The sequence below is a fragment of the Siphateles boraxobius genome, unplaced genomic scaffold (genome assembly GCF_051911475.1).
Source record: "Siphateles boraxobius isolate OS27281-9 unplaced genomic scaffold, OSU_SipBor_1 13, whole genome shotgun sequence".
Lineage (NCBI taxonomy): Eukaryota > Metazoa > Chordata > Actinopteri > Cypriniformes > Leuciscidae > Siphateles > Siphateles boraxobius.
This window is the reverse complement of record NW_027508733.1, coordinates 7214212-7236506: the sequence shown is the minus strand read 5'-3', so window position 1 is coordinate 7236506 and position 22295 is coordinate 7214212. Positions and strand designations below refer to the sequence as shown.

Below are 22295 nucleotides of genomic sequence, written 5' to 3'. Positions count from 1 at the left end.
TAATTATTAATAATAATGATGTTAATCATCATGCAATCCTTAATAAGTTTATTTAGACATTAACAAGCATGTTATCTCATACCTATTTGAATATATATATGTAATGTTTATTAATGAAGTTTTTTATCCTTGTAAACATCTGTCTCAGGTTATATAGTGCTGATGTTTATAGTGTGTGTTATAGATCAGACACATTCACACTAATGTCTGTCTTTATCATTACAGTATCAGATCTTCACTGATGTTTATAATGTTTGATAGATAAGACACATCACACTAATGACATTCTCTCTATATCATTACATCAGGTTCAGATTATGTAACATGGATTGTTGGGTGTGTTCTTGGTGTTCTGCTGGTGATTGCGTCTGCAGCTGCTGGTGTGATCTACTATCGCTACAGGAGGATTATATCTACCCTCAGGGGTAAGTATCACACACAGTTCTTATAATATGAAAACATAAAAGTCTGGTTCCCTTCAAAGGCGGGGTAAGTCGTTTTTGAAATAAATGTTAGTCAGTCCGACACAATAACAAACGTTTAGCCAATCAGCATTAGGGGCGTATAACAGTGGAGGAGAGAGAACAATCAAGAGGGACATTTGCAGAAAGACTGTAGAAATAGAGAGGAGACACAATACAAAAGAGAAAAGCTCAGAAGAAATCACTGGAAAATAAAGGGTTATGTCTGGGCAAGAGCTTTAGGACTCGTGTTAATATTAGAAAAACTGTCCGGCGCTCGAGAGAGTGAAGCGAGAAGGCCTGAAAACAGACGTGATGTTGCTTTGATTCGCTCCACACGTGAGTAACACTGGGTTTGAGTGTCATTGTGTGTCTGGAGCTGCTGTGCTGTTGGCAACTAACAACCAACTCTTGTTTGTAATTACTATTGTGTACTGTACGTTCATTTTTTGTGCTTCCTTGTCATTCGTTCATCATCTGCGGTTTATTTCTGCTTCTGCTATAAACAAACATCCTCTCTTGGATTGCGTGCGTAATGGAGGCCAGCTAGTGAGAGTCGACTTTGGCAACCGCTAGAGAATGTGGTGTATAGAGGTATTGTTATTGTTAGGCTGCACAATTAATCCAAATGAAACCGCACTCAATTTGGCAAAGAATGTGATTATTTTATGCACAGTTTGTCAGTGCAGTGTGGCTGATCGGTAGTAAATGATGCTCTATCTGAACACCCGAGGGCGTCTCTCACGCGCACACGCACACACACACACACACACACACACACACACACACACTCACACGCATATCCATCTGAACACCAGAGGGTGCCACACACGTACACGCGCACACACATACACATCCATCTGAACACCAGAGGGCGTCTTTCTCTCACACACACACACACACACACACACACACACACACACACACACACACACACACACACACACACACACACACACACACACACACACACACACACACACACATCCATCTGAACACCAGAGGGGTCTCTTACACAAAGACACACACACACACACACACACACACACACACACACCCTTACACTAACCCGACCCCTAAACCTCACAGGACACTTTCTGCTCTTTTACATTTTCTAAAAAACACCATTTAGTATGTTCATTAATCAATTTCCCTCGCGGGGACCATTGGCTAGTCCTCACAATGTAGGTGATTTCACGTTTTACTATCCTTGTGGGGACATTTGGTCCTCACAATGTAACATAAACATGAGCACACACACATCCATCTGAACACCAGAGGGGTCTGTCTTAGTGATGTGTTGTTCATGAACGATTCGTTCATTTTGAACGAATCTTTAATATGACTCGGGACTACCGAGTTGTCTCAGAGAGTGATTCGTTCATTTTGTGTCGACCGTGCATGCGCATTGCGCAACATATGGGTTCTGAATCTGTACTGGAAACAGAAATGATTAGTTCATCTCTCTCGAGTCTTCGGGTTCGGCCGGGTCCGAGTCTTTCGTTCTTCCTGTCAGTCCAATAGAGGCTATGCTGTCAGTACCGGAAAGAGAAATGATTAGTTCATTTTTTCGAGTCTTCGGGTTTGAGTCCTTCGTTCTTTTGTCACGTGACTTGTCACCGTATTGAATAGCCTACTAATTTACAACCTTTTTACAAACAAGCACATAGTTAAGGTATTAAATATAATAGTACTTAATTAATGTATAATATATAATAAAACATACCACAGATGCACAAGAAACATTTAGAAAAGAGAAGGACAGGGACAATATAAGATGGAACTTTTATTTTACAGATAATGTTTTGCACATATTTTGTATTTTAATTCCTAAATATAAAACAATATACATTCAGACGCAGTCAATAATACGAATATAATGTTGTACTTGATGCGAGATACCAGCGGTCACGTGACAAAAGAACGAAGGATTTAAAACCCGAACTCGAGACTCGAAGAAAATGAACTAATCATTTCTCTGTCCGGTACTGACAGCATAGCCTCTATGGACTGACAGGAAGAACGAAAGAGTCGAACCCGAACTCGAGACTCGAAAGATGAACTAATCATTTCTATTTCCGGCCCTGCTGCATCACACACACGGCACGGTCGGCCCAGCAGACAGATCCAAGTCAGACACTGGCGAGTCGACAGCTAATGTCTCGAGACACGAGAGGAGAACAACCTGATAAATATGAAGTTGTAAAGGAAAGAACGTCTCGGATCAGGAGGTGAGGTGAACTAACAGAATCAGACTGCAATAGCCTGAACTTAAGACCCAACAACTAATCAATTAATAAAACATTTCGGTTTCTTATAATTTGGCTTTGGCTGCAACCCTATAGTTTATTTTTTATTCTTTTTACAAATGTAATCAACATTTTCGTAAGTACTAGATGTGTTGGGATATTTAACATGCCAATTTAATTATATTATGCTGAAATGAACGAAATGACTCGAAAAAAGATTCGTTCTTTTTGCTGAACGAGACTCTAGATCCGAGTCAGTAAAATGATCCGAACTTCCCACTACTAGTCTCTCTCTCTCTCTCTCTCTCTCTCTCTCTCTCTCTCTCACACACACACACACACACACACACACACACACACACACACACACACACACACACACACACACACACACACACACACACACACACACACACACACATCCATCTGAACACATATATATCTGAACACCAGAGGGCGCTCTTACACACACATGCCAAATATGCCCCGCAGCAGAAGTACAATAACACACATCATTGACGCACACATCACTGTAGCTGAATAAACAGAAGATTGAAACGCTTTGATTGATTAAACAAACATGACTAATAAACACACAATTGCCTTATTCTGTGTAAGAAGCACATCATCTCACAGAAGGATGAGCTCAACTGTCATTATGAAGTGAGTTTGGAGTAAAGGGATGTTATTAAATGTTGTCTTTTGTAGGACAAGAGGTTCATAAATGCTTCTCATGTTTGGAAAGATGTTTGACACGTGTTGCTTTTTCAAATTCACGTTATAAGTGACTCAAACTCACAGTGCTTTCAGATGGAGCAGCGTTTACAGAGCCGTACATCAATGACAAGCTGTGCATAACAAATAATCGCAGCCGTTGCGATTTCATAATCGCGATAAGCCAACTCGGTTTCACTGCGATTAAATGGAAATTGCGATTAATCGTGCAGCCCTAGTTAGTGCACTCGACTCGCTTGCAGAGGATCGTGGTTCGAGATCGGAGTAGACTGGTTAGGATTGGATTGTGAGTTTTGGAGGCGGAGCAATGAAGAAGGGGTGTGTTTGTTTGGATTGATTTCAAATATCAGCATTGGCCAACAGCATATTTCAAAAACACCTTACACCAACTTGACAATAACAGATGAATGGCAGAAACTGAACTACTGTGAACTGCATCTGTCTGTCTGTAACTCAAACACAGTTATTGCAGATATTATAGTGTTTGATCTCTGCTGCATGTTTGTGTCTGTTTGTATATGACGTCATCGTGATGGTATTACAGATATACACTATTAAACAGCATTACAAAAGAAACACTGTTAATACAGAAATATTTAATTCAGCACTGATCTTGTGCTTTTTAGCTTTAGACTAAAGAACAAACCGAGTATCATTCTGAATAAGCCATAGGCTATATTACAAAAAGCTAACTTAAATAGAAACTTAGATGTTTAACTAATTATAAATATTATTAAACAAATATAAATAGTATAATTATAAATACAGCATGAAACATCTGTATGCTCATGCAACATAAACATCTGCACAATTTAAGAACAGTAAAAGGAAAAGGTTTTTAATTTGGTTAAATAAAGATTAATACAGTCAGCGCTTTTGAATATAAAATAATGACAGTATTTCTCAGAGTTAGTCATGCACATCAAATCTGAGTTTTGTTTGTGGCACACATTAGCAACTAGATCGACCATGTGAACTGCTTTTTGTGAACAGAACTCTGTGTTTGCTTTCAGCAAGGCATTCGATCTTCTGCTCAGGGTGAACAAACACTGTGAGATGTTTGTGATTCATTCCTGTAGTCCATTCAGAAATCTTTATATTAACACTATAATATATAGATTTTTGATTTGATGATTTTTCTGACTGACTCTAATTTTTCCTGACTACACTTTACAGAGAAGCTTTACAAATATAGCCCTACTATTTTCTACAGGTGTTTTCACACCTGAGTGTGTTTCAGGACCTGGTGCGTTTTCTCCCTTGGTTCGGTTTGTTTAGGCATACTGTATGTCTGAACACGGAAAACGCGCTCGGATCCACACCAAAACACTCGCTCCGAGACTCTGAGAGCTTGAGGTGTGAAAGTAATCAAACCAAATGGACCAACAAACCAAATGGTATTATAATTCATAACGGGAATTGTGTTTTATAAGTAGCAGAAGTGTCTGATTCTGTGAGTGAGCACAGTTATCACAGTTGAAAACTAAAAGAGCATCTCTTCGTCTTGAAATGTTGTGTAATTGAGCTTCTCAGTGCTAGAATGCTGTTCTGAAGAAGCCTTGATTCCTGCTATAACTGCTTTATAACATTCATATAGTGTTTGTGTGAGTCTTTACACAGTTAACCTCTAGACAGCGCTGCGAGATCCAGAGGGAGCGCGTCTGAATTTCCTGCACTATTAATACAAATGTAGTATATAATTTAACAGCAGGAATGACGGCAACATTCATATAGAGTGTTTGTGCATGTCTCGACAGTTAAATAAAGCCACAATAAGCTTGTGGAGCGAACTTGTCAATCATCTTGATGATGATGCAGAGGAATTGCTGACCAATAAGAGGACAGTTGTACTCACATGTGACATTTTGGTACGCTTTGAAATTTTGCCTTGTGAAAGCGAACCGGACCAAGAAGAAAATGCAACGTTTTAACAAATGAAGTCCCTGTTTCAGAACAAAACAAACAATCTTTAGGTGTGAAAACGGCCTCAGACACACTGACCTTCATTCAGATATTAAAATATTTGAGAACATGTGTGTTGCTGTGGAAAATAAGATACTGCAATATAGAAGACATTTACTAGTTTTAACAAAAGATATTTTATTACATATAAAGGGCAAGTATCACCATAGAGACTATAGCAAGAGGAACATCTCTATTTTGCAAAATTAGCATCTAATTGTTTGTGTGATTTATTTTTCATATCAGTCATGGAAAGCAGGAACTTAGAGGTTCTGGAGACATTCCAAATATGAGTTAAGATTACTGTAGCTTTTCACTGTGGAAAACGTCCCGGGTTACGTATGTAACCCTAGTTCCCCGAAGGGACGGACGCTGCGTGAAATCGCAGTGGGAACGCCCTCAGCGTGACGCGTCTGAAGCATGAATGAAATCAGTCAATGGAGAGAATGAGCGTACGGCGAGTGACGTCACCACCCGATGGCCTCGACCACCCACTTGCTCATCCTTTTTCTAGATGCAGGACACCCTTTCTTAGGTGACCCAAACAGACGAACAGTTGTTCCGATCTCCTCCACAGGGCAGCTCTGTGGACGTAAGCATCAAAACCCAAACTGGGCACAGCAAATTAATTTTCTCCTGGTCTGACGTCAGAAAAGGCGGAGGACAAAAAACCTGCAGAACTATAGGTCTAACTGAAACAGTTGGAACCTTAGGAACATAACCTGGTCTCGGAAAGAGAAAGGCCTTAACCAACCAGGAGCAAATTCCAGGCACAAGGGAGCCACCGAAAGTGCTTGAATATCTCCAATTCTTTTTAGAGATGAGATAGCGAGAAGAAGGATAGTCTTTAGAGTAAGAAAATTTTCCGAAACTTCCTCGATGGGCTCGAAAGGAGCAGGGGAGAGACCTTCTAAGATGATGGCCAGATCCCAAGCTGGTACCCTCGTGCGAACCGCAGGCCTCAGCCTCAAGGTGACACGAAGGAAGCGAGACATAAGTGGGTGTTTCCCGAGGGAACCTCCACTTGAAGGGGTGTGGTAAGCAGCTAAGGCCGCCACATACACCTTCAGTGTGGAGTGGGATAACCCTGTGGAGAGACGGTCCTGCAGGAAATCCAGGACTGTACCAACCGGGCAGTTAACTGGGTCCTGCTGGCGCTCTCCACACCAAGAGGTGAAAAGTTTCCACCTCGCGGCATATAACTTCCTCGTGGAGGGAGCTCTGGATCGGAGGATGGTCTCAACGACCTCAGCCGAGAGACCAGAATCTATGAGCTGGGCCCCCTCAGAGGCCAAGCCCACAGCCTCCATAGCTCTAGACGGGGGTGAAGGATCGACCCACTCGCCTGAGAGAGCAGATCTCTCCTGATCGGTATCTCTAGGGGAGAGCCGTTGAGGAGAGACACTAGGTCCGCAAACCATACCCGGGCCGACCAGAACGGGGCTATTAGCAGGAGACTGAGCCCGTCCCGGCGAACCCTCTCCAGAACTCCTGGGAGCAGAGCGATCGGGGGAAAAGCGTACAAGCGTGACCTCGGCCACGGATGTACCATCGCATCCAACCCCAGCGGGGCTGGATGGCTGAGAGAGAACCACAGCGGGCAGTGTGATGTTTCTCGAGAAGCAAATAGGTCTACCTCGGCAAGACCGAAATGTTTCCATAGGAGTTCCACCACCTCGGGGTGAAGACTCCATTCCCCGGGCCTCGGCCCCTGTCTTGACAGGATGTCTGCCCCCTGATTTAAATACCCCGGGAGATAAAAGCTCTCAGAGAAAGAATTTTCCCCTGGGACCATAGAAGGATCTGACGTGCCAGTTTGTAAAGCGGGCGAGAACGCAAACCCCCCTGATGGTTGATATAAGAAACCACCGATGTGTTGTCTGTCTGGACAAGAACATGGTGGCCCCTTAGGTCTGGGAGGAAGTGTTTCAGAGCCTGAAACACCGCCAACATCTCTAGGCAGTTTAAGTGCCACAGACGATGATGGTCCTCCCACAGACCCTGAGCCGGGCGACCATCCATGATCGCCCCCCAACCCGTGAGAGAGGCATCTGTCATTAGCATAACGCGACGACAAGGAGCTCCTAACACAGGGTTTTGGGACAGAAACCAAGGATCTTTCCACATGATCAGGGCGTGATGACACCGTCGCAAACTCACGATCATTCGAAGCGGATTTCCCCTCGGGGAGAATCCCTTGGTCCTGAGCCACCACTGTAACAGTCTCATGTGCAAGAGGCCAAGAGGTATCACGTTGGACGCAGCTGCCATGAGACCTAGCAGTCTCTGGAACTGTTTTAAAATGGATGACTGGCCTAGCTTGACCTGATCTACTGCAGCGAGAATCAAAGCAATACGAGCAGGTGACAATCGTGCCTGCATCGTCGTTGAATCCCACACTACACCTAGAAAAGTGGTTCTCTGTAATGGATAAAGAACACTCTTTTTGGCGTTGAGCCTCAGCCCCAGTCACTTGATATGAGCAAGAACGACATCTCGGTGCCGAACCGCCTGTTGTTCCGATTGAGCTAGAATCAAGCAATCGTCTATATAGTACAGAAAGCGGATGCCCTGTAACCTCAGCGGGGCTATAGCAGCATCCGTACACTTCGTGAATGTTCGGGGTGACAGTGCTAGGCCGAACGGAAGAACCCGATATTGGTACGCTTCGCCCCCGAAAGCGAACCTCAGGAACTTCCTGTGTTGAGGGAGGATAGATACATGGAAGTAAACGTCCTTTAGATCTATCATGACAAACCAGTCCTCGGATCTGATTTGAACATCCCCAGTGACAGACACAGCGCCCTGTAACGTACTGGCAGGGAACAGCTGGTCTGGGCACTCCACAACCCTCCTCGGAGGGGGCGAGCGTCCCTCGGGAAATCGCTCGCCGAGTCTCTCTACGCCCTGTGAAGGCAGGGTTAGTAGAGCAGACCCCTGAGGGCATCGGAAAAGACAGGGCACCGTGTTCTTGTGCAGTGAACTCAGGTCTTTCACGATAGGGACCACCCTCAGAACCCTGACGTTCAGCACGTCAGGATTTTTTTTTTCGATGAAGTAGTATCCTAACTCCCTGCTGGGTGGGGGACCCATTCCGCCAGGAACTCTACAAAGGGAACCTCTCGAGGCTGGCCTCCGGATGAACATCCCGAGTGACAGACACAGCGCCCTGTAACATACTGGCAGGAAACAGCTGGTCTGAGCACTCCACAACCCTCCTTGGAGGGGGCGAGCGTCCCTCGGGAAATCGCTCGCCGAGTCTCTCTACGCCCTGTATAGGCAGGGTTAGTAGAACAGACCCCTGAGGGCATCGAGAAAGACAGGGCACCGTGTTTTTGTGCGGTGAACTCAAGTTTTTCCCAATGGGGACCACCCTCAGAGTCCTGACGTTCAGCCCGTCAGGACTTTTTCGACGCGGCCTTTCTGGCGACAATGACTGTCCTCAGATCAGTCCTGCCCCGAGAAGGCCGCGCCGGAGAGCGCCCCGCCTCGTCCCTCCAGTTTCTCTGCAGGGGGGCACGAGACGTGACACTCCGCTTCTGCTGTGCTCTTTTGGAAGACGAACTCGACGAAAGACTTTGCTCTGGTTGAACATTCTGCGTGACAGACACAGTGCCCTGTAACGGCGCACCGGCAGGGAACGACTGGTCTGAACACACTAGAACCCTCCTTAGAGGCGGCGAGCGTCCCTCGGGAAAGCACTCGCCAGACCCTTCTACGCCCTGTTTCGGCAGGGTTAGTAGGACGGGCCCCTGAGGGCGCCGGGAGAGACAGGGCACCCTTAAGGGAGGTGAACGCAAGTCTCTCTCGGCGGGGACCCCCCTCAGATTTCCTTTGAGCAGGTCGGCCTGAAAAGCCTGCATAAAAGTCATCGTATGCAAACATGCAGCCGCCTGCCGAGCCACCGAGTAAGCCTTCCCCACCAGCACAGAGGTATATATATTTATTTATTTATTTATTTTTTGGCGGAAGAGCCGGTCCTTTAAGTGAAGACGATGAAGCAGGAGAGAGATAGCTCGCGAGCGTCTCCTCCGCCTACAGTATCGTCACATAACCAGCAGATTTAGCACCAACAATGTTACCATAAGCATTGGACTGATTTGTGTAAATTCAGCTTGAAACCGGTCTAACCCAGGTCTTTGAAACCTCAGCATGAAGATCTGGGAAGAACGGTAAGCACCGGCTAGAAGGTTGAGGTCGTGCAGACAGAAATCTATCATCTAGATTGCTTTTAATTCTAGAAACCTGTCTATCAGCTGGCCACTCGATACTGTTATTTATTTATTTATTTTTTTAGCTTTTCAACAGCCCGAGATAATACATCCATCAAACCTTCTTCATTTGCAGTATTATGTGATAAACTAGTTTTCTCTGATGCAAAACTTTCGACATCCAGCTCCTCAGAACTGGAAAATCTCAATTCAACATCATCATGTGCCTCCACCCGGGCAGAAGTAACCGCCGCAGCGCGTGCTTCCAGAGCCGGGTGAGACGCACTAGATCTCGTCGGAGATAGCTGAGATAGGGCGGAGCCCGTCTCAACGTCGCCAGCGAGATCCATCTGCGAGCCCCAAGACAAGCGCCGCCGCTCTGCCTCAACAGAAGCGGGACCCGAGCCTCGGGGAGCTCGCAGCAAATCACTCTCCTCGAAGAGCGCAGAGTTCTCAAGGGAAAACGCTCGCAATGCTGACAATCGACTCCCTCGAGAGCCGACTGGGCATTGCTGCACTCCCAAATAAGCCACACTTATCTCGTGTGAATCCCCACCCGTGATGTACCGAGTACAGGGGGGAACACACTTCTTATACTGCTCGCTCATATTGGTTTTTTTATATAAAATATATATAGTGAAAACTCCTGACAAAACAGACAAACACAATCGACAGATTCAGACACACACAGAGCTGCTGAAGTAACTAAAAGCTGGCGTATTGTGTACTCAGGGGATATTTATAGCTTCCTGGTCGATGACGTCACTCGCCGTACGCTCATTCTCTCCATTGACTGATTTCATTCATGCTTCAGACGCGTCACGCTGAGGGCGTTCCCACTGCGATTTCACGCAGCGGTAGTCCCTGAAGGGGAACTCTGATTACACATTTCTCTGATTTCACTCTTATGAAAAAAGTATTTTTAAACATTTTGAATAATCCTGTTCACTGATCGATGACATCTGTAATTTTAAATCACAGTGTTCATTTCTTTCTCTTTCCATTCTGTGATCAATTATTTTCTTTCAGGTGAAATATGAAGGTCACATGATCTGACGGGATCCCTCGGGATCAACATATAGCAAACACAGTATTTCCACTTCAATTAAATAGCTCAACAAAAACGCCTATTTTCATAAGCTTTACAACTGTTGAACTGTAACATATTGAAATACTTTGCAGACCATTCAGAATGTACCTTTACCTATAGTGATTTTAAAATCACCTGTTACTTGCATAGATCATTTTCACTGTGACACTTTCATATTTTATAGGTGTTTGTTGGTTTGTAATATTATGATCTAAGTGTCAAGTGAATTTTTTGTGTGAAGAAAGTTACTGCAGGGCTTTTAAAACCCTTAAGTGTTAATAAAACAACTTTGGTTTAATTAAGTGATATCCGCAGCTTATAAACCGAAGTACATTTAGCAGAATGCACCTTTATTCAAACAAGTTATTATAATAAGTGCCTTTGGTGTTTAATTTGTAATTAAAATTACGAGGGTACATGAATTTAAAAAAAATGTACGTGGATAAATCATTGCAGTCACTGCAATATTCCAAAAAAATCATAAATGTCCATTTTGATTTCATGGTGACTTAAAAGTTTAAAAATTTACTTTTTTCTTTCTGTTATTTGTATTCAAATCACATATAGTGTACTTGTAGCATTGATAAATGTATTCAACAAATGTTTTAGGATATTTAGAAGGATTAAAAAGCACATGCATACAGTACAAACGTTCAGTTCAGTTCAGTTCACTGATTCATGACTGTGACTGTTGAACTTTCCCAACACGGACTATTCTGAACTTTCACTTTCATTGTGTTCTCCAAACTTTCTCCAAACTGCCCTCTCAAAGTCCACAAGATGCAACAAAGGCATGCCTTATTTATGTAATCTCTGTAAAATTGTTGCACTATTACATACATTTATGAACTGGAATATTTTAAAACTTGTATTGCAGCACTATTATCCTGGTTTCACAGACGAGGCTTAGGACTAGTCCAAGGCTAACGTGTGTGTTTGAGATGTTTTAACTTGCAATAACAAATATAAATAAATATACTCGAAAAATACTTCCAGTAACAAAAACTTCTGAAAAATTATGAATTCTTAAATTCGTTATGACTTACCCTTTGTTTTGAATAAAATGCTTTAAGGGTGTAACCGTGTCATTTTTAAATTGTTTAACTCTTTTAACAGATAACGGTTTTAATTTCCCTTGCTTTTATTTTGTGTTTATTTTCTATGCAAAGCAGTTTGGATCGCCATTTTCAAATTTGAATTCCTTTCTATGTAAAACATTTTGAAAGACTGTTTTAATTTTTCTTGCTTCTATTTTGTGATTGTTTTTATTATTTCCTATGTAAAGCACTTTAAATTGCCAGTGTATGAAATGGTCTATATAAATAAACTTGCTTTGCCTTGCCTAAATGCAATTGTTTTTTGTTATTTTTATCCACAAAATAAATCAAATGTGAAGATATTTAGAAGCTCATTTTATAATGCAAATTATCGAAAATCAAAATAAAGCTCTGTAAACACTTGCAATTTTGTCTCGTCGGGTAATCAAAACTTCAACACACACTTGCAGTCTTCACACCAACTTAAACCCTCGGGGCCAAATAGAGGAAATACGTCATGCAAGTGGTCAAGTGAAAAGACTGTGTGTGTGTGTGTGTGTGTTGTGTGTGTGTGTGTGTGTGTGTGTCTCTCTGGCGCTGAACAATTGTTAAATGGATAGTTTACCCATAAAATTTTAATTTTGTCATCATTTACTCACCCTCAAGTTGCTTCAAACCTGTATTAATGTCTTTCTTCTGTTGGACACAAAAGAAGATATTTTGAAGAATTTCAGTATCCAGACAGTTGACTGTATATACTTGGACTCCCATAAGTAATGGGTAAAAATACTATGGAAGTCAATGGGGTCCATTAACATTCTACAAAATATCTTCGTTTGTGTTTGGCAGAAGAAAGAAACTCATACAGGTTTGAAACAACGTGAAGGTGAGTAAATTATGACAGAATTTTCATTTTCTCGGTGAACTAACAATTCATCCCAAGATTCAGTAAAAGTTTGAAAGAATGAAATCAGGGCTGGACATTGTATTGTTCTCCACATGAGGCTTTATTACAGCTGCACACACAGGTGTTTTCAGCATCACTGTTTTATAGTTGATTTCCTCACTGTTGATATGCAGTGCACTGACTGTCAAGGAATATCCTAGCTAACTTAATGTTTGAATGGAATTCAGTTAAAAAACAGTTGACAGTAATTATGTTTTTAGCAACAAGTAAAATCAACCATCTCATCCTCATCTTATAGTCATTTAGGTATCAACTTGATTCCAGGTTAGATTCCATAAATTCCAAGAATCGATTATAAACAAAAATGTCCTATTTTTATTGAGTCAGAGATCCTGTGTGATTACTATGGACTGTTTTCAGTTGAATTGTAGAAATTACTAAACAAATTGTGAAAAAATAAATAAAAGTCTTCATGCAGGAGTGAATGTCATTCTGTAGGCCTACTGCTACATTTTGTACAAAAGTAACAAATAATTTAATAGCAATTAGCTTACACATCAGTCAGATTAAGCAAGACAATACAAATATATAACCCTATAACTAATCAAATAACTGCTATTGTGCATGTGAACAATTGATGTCTCAATTAGCTTTTTGTGATAGTGAATTAGTTGAATATTAGCGCGTCTGTTGAATTGAATGAGGCTCTTCTGATTACTTGATTCCCTCTGGCCGGTTTGCACCAGCTGGACAAACACCCGGTTCTAAGTCTAGGATGGACATAAAATGCAACTTAAGTCCTGTCTAGAATAATACCATAGACATTTGTTAAACGGGCCCCATGTAGTCCATAGGGGCACATGATGGGTCAATAGTGGGCTCTAAGAGGGGCCGATTTATATGAGCATTATATGGCCTCACTTGGGTCCCAAATGGGTGCTAATAATGGGGCAAAGGTGGGCTATACACACAAACCATATGGGTGATCTAACCTTGGTGAAGGGTATATTGCTGTGAAAAATGAATGTACAGAGAGAGGACAAACTCCTTGAAAGTCTTGAAGATGACTTCTGCCTGATGTAACTTTAGTAAAAATTTCTTCAATTAACTGCAATTCTCTTTATTCATCATATCTGGTCCTTGGGTCTTTAAATGTATATTCAACACTATACATTATTTATAGATGTAAAGTCAGGCTATACATTCAGTATTCAGTTCAACTCTACAGTCATTTATTGATGTGACACATATTTTTACATTTGTATTTGCGGGGTTGCTGCTTATTAAACAAACGGAAAAAGGCAATATAACATAAATTAAGAAAAAAATGAAAACTGTGATCAACAAAGTAATGTAAAATGGATGGAATATTCATTTTACATTTAGAATATTCATTGCTTTGGCCACCAGATGGCCCAATACCCCAGATTTAGGAAATGAACCTATAAATTAACTTTACAATCCAATTCAGAGAGCATTGGTAAGCAGTGCTCGAATTGAAGGGGTCCTCAAAAAAATAGACTTATAGGGGGGTCCCTCAGATATTTTTTATTTTAGTAAAAAATGACAAATCTGATTAATGCATGCAATGGATACAGTAAATTTCGTGAATTAATTATTTACAATAATTTATATTAAGTTTGTTTATAGGCTAGTTGCCATGTCTCTTTAAAATGTAAATGCACCGCCCACATCTAAAGAGATTGACAGCATTGATAAGATCAACTATTGATTATGGCTGTATAATGTATAGCTCAGCTTGTAAAAGAAAATTGAAAGAATGCAGTTTACGGCTTTGAGGATTGCCCTTGGTGCTTTTAAAACAACTCCTACAAGTGCTTTATTAGTTGAATCTGAGGAAACCCCTATTAATTTGAGGTATGAAAAATTGTCATTAACTTATTGGGTTAGGTTAAAAGGACGTTTTAACAACCCAACTCTTTCAGTGCTTAGTGATTGTTGGGAATATTTTAAAAAGTCCAATGGGTTTGGTTGGAATATTGACAACTCAGTGAATCATTATGGATTGAAATAATTGAAGCTTGGCCCAGCAGTAGCTTTAAGCTGTGTTCCTGGCTGCTCCCTGAACCAGAGTTAAACATTGATTTATTAGCGGAAAAAAGTGAACATCTCACCAAACAAAGTTATACTGAAGCTTGTTTAAGTTATTTAAATACTTCATATTATGGATATCTGGAAATATTTACAGATGGTTCTAAAGAACCCAAAGGTCAATGTGGTATTGGCATTAATATTCCAGAATTTGACAAAAGATAGGGATATAGAGTGAGTGACTTTTTATCAGTATACTCAATAGAGATGACTGCAATAATAACTGCCCTTTGGTGGGTTGAAGAGACTAAACCTCTTAGAACAGTCATATGTACTGACTCTTTGGCAGTACTACAAAGTTTTATAACAGATAATGCAATACGTGAAGATTTTAGTATTAGAGGTGAAGCATCTTCTTTTAAATATGGATTAATTGGTCAGCTGTCGGATTACAGGTCATTATGGAATTGATGGCAATGAAATTGCTTATAAATTAGCTAAAAAAGCGCTGGAATTAGAACAAGTAGGAATTCACATTCCACTGGGCATGAGGAGATGCTAAAGCATTAATCAAATCAGAGATGATGATAAGGTGGCAAGATGAATGTGAATCAGAGAGTAATGCCAGACACTAGGAACCAGAACTGTGTTGGAGGGAACAGAATCACATCGTTGGGTCTTAATAGGCATGAAGAAGCTCCGGTGAAGATCATTTTAGCTTTAAAAAAAATGGAGAAGAATAAATCTCCACTTGGTAAGAGAAAGCTTCTTACTGACTTTTTTGAGGGGTTATTTTCTCTCTCTATCATATATATCTACTATATCCACTCCATGTCGGGGCTTTTGTATTCCTTGCATAAATTGGAAACATTTAGGCTTAAGCTACTTTTTTTCATTATTAATAGTCTTGGTTCTGCAGGAGTGCTAGAGATCTCGATGAATATGAGTTACAGCTTTTTAGTAATTCTAATGTTATTCATGCTGCTAGGACCAATGGCCACGTAAGTTACACGCTGCAAAGTTCTGGGAATTACATCCGCATTTATGCAGGATTCACTCTTGAAATAGCAATGATTGACATTGAAAGTTCCCGAATAAAGCAGCCTTTTTCACTGAAATGGTCGAATAGTCTGTGACTGTCCGACTGACTCACTCACAACAGTCCTTTGCCGTCACTGAAGTGGAAATCGTACTGAAATCATTGACAATCCCCACCAACACACAGACTAACAGCCTGTTTTGTCACAATGTATATTTATAATATTTCATAAACTAGTTTCATGCATTTAATCAAGTCTTTTGGAACAAACATTATTATCACAGTGGCACATCAATCATCCAGTTGTTTTTAAGGTAAATACTACTTTGGTAAATAATCATTATGTTGAATGTATCATGTACACTACTGTTCAAAAGTATCTTCTGCTCATCAAGCCTGCATTGATTTGATCCAAAATATACTAAAAACAGTAATATTATGAAATATTATTAAAATTTAAAACAATAATATAAAATATAATTTATTTCTGTGATAAATTTTCACCATCATTTCTCCAGTCTTCATCACATGATCCTTCAGAAATCATTCTAATGTGATGATTTGATGCTCAACAAACATTTATGATTATTATCAATGTTGAAAACAGTTGTGTACATTTTTTTATTTTTATTTTTTTTACTTTGTTGAATAGAAAGTTCAAAAGAACCTAACCCTAACCCTAACCCATTTATCTGAAATAGAAACATTTGTAGCAATATACACTGCATTCAAAAGCTTGCGGTTACTAAAAATGTATAAAAGAAATATTGGAAAAGAAATTAATACTTTTATTTAGTATGGTTGCATTAAATAAATCAAAAGTGACAGTAAAGACATTTATAATGTGACAAAAGATTCCATTTCAAATAAATCCTGTTCTTTTGAACTTTCTATTCATCAAAGAATCAAAATGTATGACGGTTTCCACACAAATATGAACTGTTTACAACATTGATAATAATCATATGTTTGTTGATCATCAAATCATCATATTAGAATGATTTCTGAAGGATCATGTGACACTGAAGACTGGAGTAATGATGCTGAAAATTCAGCTTTGATCACAGGAATAAATTACATTATACTATATATTCACATAGAAAACAGTCCCAATATTACTTTTTTTTATCAAATCAATACAGCTTTGAGCAGAAGAGACTTCTTTAAAAAAGAAATCTGATCAATCTCAACTTCTGAACGGTATGTATATTACATTTTATTATGTATATTTGTTTTAAAAAATATTGAAACCAAAACATGGCATTGTCGTAAAGAGAACCTCCACTAAGGCAAGCACAGTCCATTGCAGTTTATCAGAGGGCAGTGCAGGAGCTCAGCACAGGTCAGCAAGATCTCATAACAGGGCCAATGCAGTGATAACAGCTTTATATGGGTATGTACCACCAACAGCAGCTCAGCACAGATCAACGAAAGCGAAGAGCAGGTCAGAAATTGGTGATTTCATATGGTGATTTTTTATTTTTTTATGGTGGGGACCCCCATAAGACTTGATTCAATTTGAGCACTGCTGGTAAGCAAAGCTTTGTTTCACATTACTAAATAATTAGACTACACATGTTGTTTAATTTTTACTGATTAAAACTCGAATATATGTCACAATATTTATGATATTTGTTCTGTTTCTCCTGTTAACCTCTTGAAGATCTGACGTCATTGACCAGAAGAACAACAGCAGTCAGAGAAGCCACACCCATCAGCGCAGTGACGACCAATCGCAGCACAGCTTCAACAGAATCACAACAATGGGCGTGGCCTTCTGGAGAAACTAATGAAACAAATAATAAATTAAATTGAGATTATCAACAAGCTGACTTTAGCTGTCACGTGCTCTAAATTAAAATAAACGAAATAAGCCAAATCATTTTCTGCACAATCTCTTTTTGTGCTCCACAGATAAAACAAATCAAACTTGTTCAGAAAGCCATGAGTAAATGATGAAAGAAGCTCATTCATAATATCTTTTTTTTTTTTTATCACTCTCAGTAAAACCAAAAAATTAATTCAGTGAATAATATCATCAGTGCTGTGGTACCTGCACATGTGTGACAGAGTGTGTTGATGTCCAGATGTGTGGTCTGGTTGCTGATGGGATTGTTCAGCACACAGCTGTAGGTGTTTTTATCCTGATATTCCACCTCCAGAGGTAGAGAGAGACTGATGCTGAGATCACACACACTGATGCTGGACAATACACTCATTCCTGCGTACCAGGAGAGAGTCGCATCACTCACATTCAACACTGATGAACACACCAGTGAACAATTTGATGATGATGAAGAAAATGAAGAGCAATTTGAAGTGTCTCTGATGATGACAGGAACAGGCAGACGAGCTGAAAAAGATTAGAAACATTTAGATTAAATTATACAATATACAATCTGCTGAGTGATGAGTTTGTGATTTTCAGATTTATGACAAATTAAATTTGTCAGAGTTTTTACTGTATAAAGCTTGCTTTATCAAAATAATTCATCCAAAGAAAAGTGTTCAGAAGGCTGAAAGAGGAAAGTCAAAAATTATTCTGTATCTTACATTTTACTTTAGAATCATATATTTAGGATATGTCTACTTCAAAGTGATTAGCAAATAAAGGAAACCAATGTTAAACTCACAATAGACAGTGAGATTGAAACTCTTGCTCAGATTTCTGATGTTCTCTAGTTGATAAACTCCAGTATGTTCAGTTGTGGTGTTTGTGATGATCAGAGATCCAGTTTGATGATCCAGCTTCAGTCTGTCTCTGAATCTCCCATCAGGATCATCATCAAATACAGTGGCTCTGTCGGACATTACATCTGTTTCAGCTATTAAAGTGTTTTCATCTCCAAACCTCCACAGAATCTGATCTTCATCCATCATTTCAGTAAGATCAGAGTTTAGAGAGACTGAATCTCCCTCCATCACTGACACTGACTTCACTTCATCTGTACCAGCAAACACTCCTGGAGAACAAACAGACGTAAACCCGTAAACAATAACTTTTTTTTTAAAATCACAGCCTTTGCCATTTGCAATCAGATTCTGATGGTTCCAAAATGTTCGCTCACTGATTTTGCTAAACACACAAAAAAAAACATCTAAAACAAATTATTTTTTAATAATTTTCTACCTTGAGACTGTAAAACTACATTTTCTTCAAATACCTTAATGTGATATTTTATGTCAATTTGTAATGAATTGAATGAGCTTATTAACAAGCTGACTGAATATGTCCATTATGTGATCTGTAATGCCTGAATCCAAAAGATCATAAATCCAACTTATTACTTTGTATACAAACCAAAGCATGAACTAAATCAGTAAAAACATTGATACAAAAATGCATTAAAAGTATAACTTACCATCCAGACGCCACAAACACAAGCTGAACAAAACAACATGAACCATTTTCTCTGCTCACTGTAACATTATAATCGAAATCTCAGAAAGCTGTCTGTCTTGAACTGTGAAATTAATCTAGCGTGTGTGTGTGTGTGTGTGTGTGTGTGTGTGTGTGTGTGTGTGTGTGTGTGTGTGTGTGTGTGTGTGTGTGTGTGTGTGTGTGTGTGTGTGTGTGTGTGTGTGTGTGTGTGTGTGTGTGTGTGTGTGTGTGTGTGTGTGTGTGTGTGTGTGTGTGTGTGTGTGTGTGTGTGTGTGTGTGGATCCTCCCCCAACAGGACTCGACCACCCTTCACTGACCACACACTGGATTTCACTCTAAAGGTACACAACAAGCCTTTATCAAGAATCACTGTAAAGTGGCAGAAAACATGCTATACCACAGGAAGTTTACATGATTTGGGCAGGTTATTATTTTAGTATTTTGTTATTCTCTCTCTCTCTCTCTCTCTCTCTCTCTCTCTCTCTCTCTCTCTCTCTCTCTGTGTATAGGAATAATTACTGTATGGATGTAAACATAACTTCACATGTGATAAATGTAAATATCACTATAAGTGACGAATGATGAGTCAAATTAATGTGTTACCTGTGACTCTTATTTGACTTTTTCTGAAACATCAGTGTCTTTTATCAGTATCAGTTTTCATGAAAAAGGAAGTCTGATGGTGAGGTTCTTATTAACAGGAGAGGAAATAAAGACACTCTTCTTTGCCCACAAACAACTGACACACACATTAGTGTGCCTAACAATAATACACACATATTTTCCATCCATCAGGTCAATCTACTTTTTCTTTTTTAATGAAATGAGACCGCAGAAGTTTCACTTTGACTCAGTTGCTGGTGTCACATTCGGTGAATCGTGTTCTTTCTCTGCGCTAGAAAAGAACATGCGCTGTGGTTTTCTGTCGAGCTGTGGTTAAAAAATATGTTCTATGTTCGAATGCAAAAATAGTGGGCAGGCTTCTAGTTTACCTTGAAATTAATCCTTCTATTTTCATTTTGACTCATTCCGGCCTACTTGCAAATCAGTCTTTCTCACTGAAGATGTATGACTTATGTAACAAATGCATTCATGAAAATGCATGAATTGAACATGTGTACCTAATGTGATGTTCACACATTCACAGGATAAAGTATAGGCTACTCCATGAATTGCATCCTGAGCCTAACCGTAACTTTAAGTAAGTAGCCTACATGTAGTTAATTAATATTACTCAGTACTTAGGCTATTTGTGTAAGTACAATGTAACTACGTCACCTTAAAATAAAGTGTAACCGCACTGATTGTTTGCTCACCATCTAATCTCCCCAGACTTTAATATGTAGCCTTGTTAGGAGATGATCAACGATATTTGCTGGTTTGACTGGTCATGATGCTTTGGCTCATCAGTGACATCATACTGGGAATGAAGACTTGTACTGGGAACAGCGCCATCTGGTGGCTCATGATGCATGTTTCATCAACTGAGAATGTTATTCTTAAGTAGGCTAAATATGTTTTTTTTTTTTGTTATAATAATTATCCACACACACACACACACACACACACACACACACACACACACACACACACACACACACACACACACACACACACACGCAAATAAAGTAGATTTTTTTTTTTTATTGATAAATGAAGCATAACTGCTTTGAAAACTTTCAAAGCAGCCAACAACCTATTTCAACCAACCAAATTAAAACTCGCAACTTAAGCAATTTAACAGGAAACAAAACTTTGTTTGCCTATCACGTGATTGTTTCAGAAACGATACAAGCCTGGAGCCCTGGACACGTAATTTTGTACAAATACAGGCGTGGTTGCCTGACTGCTGAAGAAATAAAGGCACTGTTTACTGTCCCTTTCTTTAGAGAAACATATTTCTTTACGTCAACTTCTAGTGATCTTCTCTGTGTCCTGTCCTCTATCATCAAAGGGACTCCGGGAAAACGACGATGCTGCAAAATTCAAGATTCGATTAAATTGATTTAACAGTGTGAACAGCGACAAAAAAATAAAAATAAAAAATTCTGAAAATGGGAAGTTATCGTGTGCTAACTCTGTTTGTTTTTCTCGTTAATGGTAAGTCACTTGACTTTGTATTTTTGATAGGCAATGCATTGACATAGCAAATGCTGTCATGTAGAGAATGAGTTGAAAGTGTGTAGCTGTAGGCTATGTGATGTAAGTTGCTTTGGATAAATGTCTCTGCCGACTGCAGGTGTAAATGCATCACACACATGCACAGGACAATGTCACTCCATGAATTGCATCCTAATTCAATCCGTTTAAATAGTTTAAGTTCGCGCAATGCTTAAGTTTTTATTTATTTTTTGGCGAGTTTCCAAGACAGAATCAGTCAGCACTCCCTTTGTTCTGTCTCAACCCGTTTGACTAGTTCTGCCAGCAAAAACAGTCATAAGCCAATTTTACACATGTAATGCTTTTAATGTAGCCTATTATGTAAATGAATTATTCCCTGTCTCTCCCTTTCTTGTTCTGTGTCCGCAAGTGATTAAACAAAAAACGAAACTTTGCTGTTGATCACGTGATCTTCTGAGAAACGATGCAAGCCTAAATACTTAATATAGCCTACAGATGAACTTGAGCTTCTGTTTCATATGTAACACCACTAATAAATGGTATAAACTGTCTGGTTTAGAGCTGGGGCCTATACCATGAAGCCGGTTTAGGTGGCTAGCCAGCTATGTTTCAGTTTAGTTTGCGACAACCCTGGGTTTTAGGGACCATGAAAGTGGTTTGGCTTTAAGCAGTGTTCATCGCCATAGTAACTTACGCTCCACGGCTAACCTGGTCCGGGGCAGGTTATGTTCCAGGTAACAGGTTGCAAACCGAACTTGGACCAATCAGCTGTGAGCAAAGTGACACATGTCTGATGTGATAAAGTCACTCCACCTGTTTCTACTCCAAATTAAAGGTCACTACATAGCAAATGATTTTTAAAGACAAAATCGTCTGGTTTTTAGAGATGCTTATTTAGAATAATACATTTGTATGATTTAGATATTATTTATGTAATTATTATACCCTTAATCAATCACACATGTACAATTTTAGTTAATCAATTATTATTACGCAGTTTAAATGAATAAATATATAAAGGTAATATAAATACGCTTTAGCATCAATAG

General features: G+C 39.7%; 3 protein-coding genes and 1 long non-coding RNA gene across 4 annotated transcripts in view; 2 read left to right on the top strand and 2 right to left on the bottom strand.

The window, feature by feature from the left end:
• LOC143735220 (uncharacterized) overlaps positions 1-12055 on the top strand; it is a 29237-nt gene extending 17182 nt beyond the window's left edge. The window contains exons 5-6 of the mRNA XM_077225305.1: positions 309-425; positions 10648-12055. Of these exons, the coding sequence (XP_077081420.1) occupies positions 309-425; positions 10648-10658 (128 nt within the window). The 3' untranslated portion in view covers positions 10659-12055. The remainder of the gene's footprint in view (positions 1-308; positions 426-10647) is intronic.
• The window catches only part of LOC143735396 (uncharacterized), a 271580-nt gene that overhangs the window by 48057 nt on the left and 201228 nt on the right, over positions 1-22295 (bottom strand). The window lies entirely within an intron of this gene.
• On the bottom strand, positions 16511-19293 carry LOC143735290 (SLAM family member 9-like). Its single transcript, XM_077225422.1, has 4 exons — positions 19106-19293; positions 18377-18706; positions 17797-18096; positions 16511-17529 (listed from the first exon to the last, which is right to left on the bottom strand). Exons 1-4 carry the CDS (start codon positions 19149-19151, stop codon positions 17393-17395), a joined length of 813 nt encoding a protein of 270 aa, XP_077081537.1. The 5' UTR covers positions 19152-19293; the 3' UTR covers positions 16511-17392.
• Positions 20946-22295, top strand: part of LOC143734673 (uncharacterized) — a 35905-nt gene continuing 34555 nt past the window's right edge. The window contains exon 1 of the mRNA XM_077225229.1: positions 20946-21225. The gene's annotated coding sequence lies outside the window, so the exon portion shown is untranslated. The remainder of the gene's footprint in view (positions 21226-22295) is intronic.